At 41.4% G+C, this 3,361-nt stretch overlaps 1 protein-coding gene across 1 annotated transcript; it reads right to left on the bottom strand.

Annotated features, from left to right (window-relative positions):
* Positions 1–354: 354 nt before the first annotated feature.
* LOC117577243 (kelch domain-containing protein 10 homolog) lies at positions 355–1,563 on the bottom strand. Its single transcript, XM_034262230.1, has one exon. It carries the CDS (start codon positions 1,561–1,563, stop codon positions 355–357), a length of 1,209 nt encoding a protein of 402 aa, XP_034118121.1.
* Between the last annotated feature and the right edge of the window lie 1,798 nt (positions 1,564–3,361).

The following is a 3,361-nucleotide window of genomic DNA, read 5'->3' on the forward strand; positions in this document are numbered from 1 at the left end:
AAAAGAGAAATGAACTTCATTAAATGTGGTTTAGAGCGAGTTCATTTAAACAAAAAAGAAATGAATTTCATTTAATTTGCATTTGAGTGAGTTCGTATTCATATTTGTGATGTGATTGTCAAACTTGTAATAACAAAACTGTTGAAAGAATTTTAGATAAAAAATAAGAAAAATATCGAAATCTCTACTGTGCTTGTGGTTAATTTCAACATTTGAGCATTGAATGCTGTTTGATTGCAAGTTATATAGATTAACATAAAAGTGTTAAATTTTTGAGCATGATCGCTTTGCAATCTCTGGGTTTGTTCTGCGATCAGCTAACTACAAGGACGCTGCAATGACATAATTTTAGAATTAAAAATCAAAATCATCCTCGGAACTCGGCTCGACAGGAGGCAGGCGTTCAACAAATCTCGATGGAATGCCCAAATTGATCAACTCTTGACGATCGCGATCCTCGATATCGTTATAGTAGCTGTATGCTTCCCAGGCCAATTCACTTAGCTTCGGCACCGTCAGCCACATCTTGTAGACTCCCGACACACTGGGAACCGGAGACCAACTCTTATCCTTATCCCCACCTAAGATGAACAAGCAAGCGTTCCTTATCAGCGCGGCCGATGAGATGTACGTGGGTAACGGTGTGCAGGCGGTAAGATGCGTCCACTCCATGGTGCACACATTGAGCTTCCATATGTCGGACAGGTAGCTAAAGAATTCCGCCTCCTGGCCGCCACAGATGATGGCTTCAATGTCGCCGTTGGAGCAACGTCGTTGCACACATGCAAACTCCTGACGTCCCCTCGGATAGCCTTCGTTCTCCGCTAGCATGCGCTCATCGGGCTGGGTGTCACGCTCAAGCCAAGTGTGGGTGGTCAGATTGAAGGTGAGAATGTGCTTGAAGTCGTGCAATTGCATATCAAAGTCGCCGCCGCCTAGACAATAGATGAACTTGCCATCGGTGATCACTTGGTGGTTAAAGCGTCCCTTGGGATAGTCGAAGGGATTGTTCAGCTCACTTTGGTAGAGCACCTGCCACAGCCTCTTGTGGAAATCGTAGCGATGCACATCGCATACAGGGATTAAGTTCAATTTGCCACCAATCACGTACATAAAATGCTGATCCGACACATATGCTGCACTACAATCTGTCCTCGGCAGAACGCCTTTGTCGGCCCGTAATATCGCATTTGTGCCGTCGATAGAGTGGACCACAAAGCCATTTCCGATCCTTGGATTTTCATCGTCGGCAAAGTAGATCAATAGCTCATTTCCGCCGGTGTTCAGAAATGCTTTGATGCCCAAGTGATGGAGCTCGAGCTTGAAACCCTCATCCAGTTTCCAGCGATTTGTTGCTGGAGTGTAGCACCAAACCTCATGATCCTGGTGATATCCCCGAACTTTATCGAAATCAGTATTGCTGAGAACCACTAACAAATTGAAGTTACGTGCCACCAGATGGAGACCGTCGTGCGCCACGACAAAAGGGCCAATGCCTTTCGGTTGCGTTGTGAACTGGCAATCGATCAATTGCTGGCACTTAAAGCTGTAACCTGGCCGCATGATTGCGACGTCCAAAGACATTTGTCCAACGACAGTTCCGGCTCTTCCAGCATCTCCTTTACTTTGCGCTCTTGTTCCATTATGCCAATTCTTCGATTCGACGCTTTTTTGTTAATCTAGAATGCTTTAGTCCTTTGAGAAGACATGCTAGGCAAAACAAAGCTCGAGACTCACCATTCAAAGCACGCCGTTTGTGTTATTTTCGGGAATAGAAAAGTTGTCGCCAATAAGTTTATTGAGTAGTTGTCGTGGATTTTGGGGATGCGGAATTATCAGAAGTCAAAACCTTCTTTTCACTTTGCAACTTACAAGCGAAATTAAATGAAGCACATTTACAGCACGTGCTTAATTTTAGTGCGTGAGCGTCTTAAACTTGACCTGTCGCATGTAAATGGTTATCGATAACAATAAGCTGCAAAAAGCTGGCTGCTATATAAGTTAATATATAAATATATATAAAAGATAGGTAAATTACAAAAAAAAAAAAAAAAAAAAAAAAAAATTGTTACGCGTATAACTAGATCAGCTGGCTTTTTATAGTAATAATAATACAATTTTTTGACAATTTTGATGATTAATCCAATACTATCGATTCAATAGCAAATATCGATTAGCGCATGAAAACGTGTCATAACTAATCGATGCAAGCTAAGTTGCTATCGTCTATCGAAATTGTGTTTAATAAAAGAAAGTGATTTTGCATAAGTAATCATGAAAATGTTTGACTCCGATAAACAAAAGATAAGGTCAAAATAGTTTGAAGAATGTTTTGAATATTGAAATGTGCGTTAAGGATCTACATTTAACTGTAAACCCCTTATGGTCCGGATCATCGATCATGCCGAGGGGGAGAGACCCTAAAAGAGGAAGAGAGCGAGAGAGAAGTGTGCCAGCTAACCCCAATTGCAATTGGGTTAACGAGTGTTACGCAAATAACAAATTGATGGATTGATTGAATTCTTTTCGAGTTGAAATTTTAGTTTCTCGTTCTCCACCTACGACAAAAGAGAGGGTAGAAAAGTGAAGATAGAACCTCAATTGGATATGGGTTAATAAGTGTTATGCAAATAACTGATTGATGGATTGAATTCCTTTCGATTTGCAATTGTAGCTCCTCATTGCCCACCTACTACTAGAGAGGGAGAGAAGAGAAAAGAAGAGCGAACCTTAATACTATACATTTGGGTTAATGAGTGTTATGCAAATAAATGAAAGATTGATTGATGGATTGATTGAATGCCTTTCGATTTGCAATTTTAGCTCCTCATCCTCCACCCTCTATAAGAGAGAGGGAAGATAAGAGAGAACCTCAATTGCTTTTGGGTTAACGAGTGTTATGCAAATAACTGATTGATCGTTTGATGGATTGATTGAGCTGTTTTCGACCTACACCTCCTACACTCCACACACACTCACACACACAGAGTGTAGAGTGCTGCAATTAGTTATGTATGTGGACATTCAACTTGAACTTGCACCCCGACGATGTCCATCATCATCGTCATCATCATCATGCATCTGGTCATCATTCAAATGAAGTGTTGCGTCGGGTTTGTCGACTGTTCTTGATCCTTGTGGCAAGCTCCTGCTGATTTCATTTCGACTGTGTCAACGTTGCACTAATTACAATGTCAGACTCGATTCTGTGCCAACTGTCCCACACACACACACATACACACTCTCACACACATACACACTGGAGTGAGTGAGTGAATTTTTCCACAAGCCGGTCGCGTTTTGAAGTCGCTCCTTTTGATCGCTCTGGAATTCGCTAAATTAAGTCGAAAAATCAAAAAAA

The sequence above is a fragment of the Drosophila albomicans genome, unplaced genomic scaffold, assembly GCF_009650485.2.
Source record: "Drosophila albomicans strain 15112-1751.03 unplaced genomic scaffold, ASM965048v2 utg000145l_pilon, whole genome shotgun sequence".
NCBI lineage: Eukaryota > Metazoa > Arthropoda > Insecta > Diptera > Drosophilidae > Drosophila > Drosophila albomicans.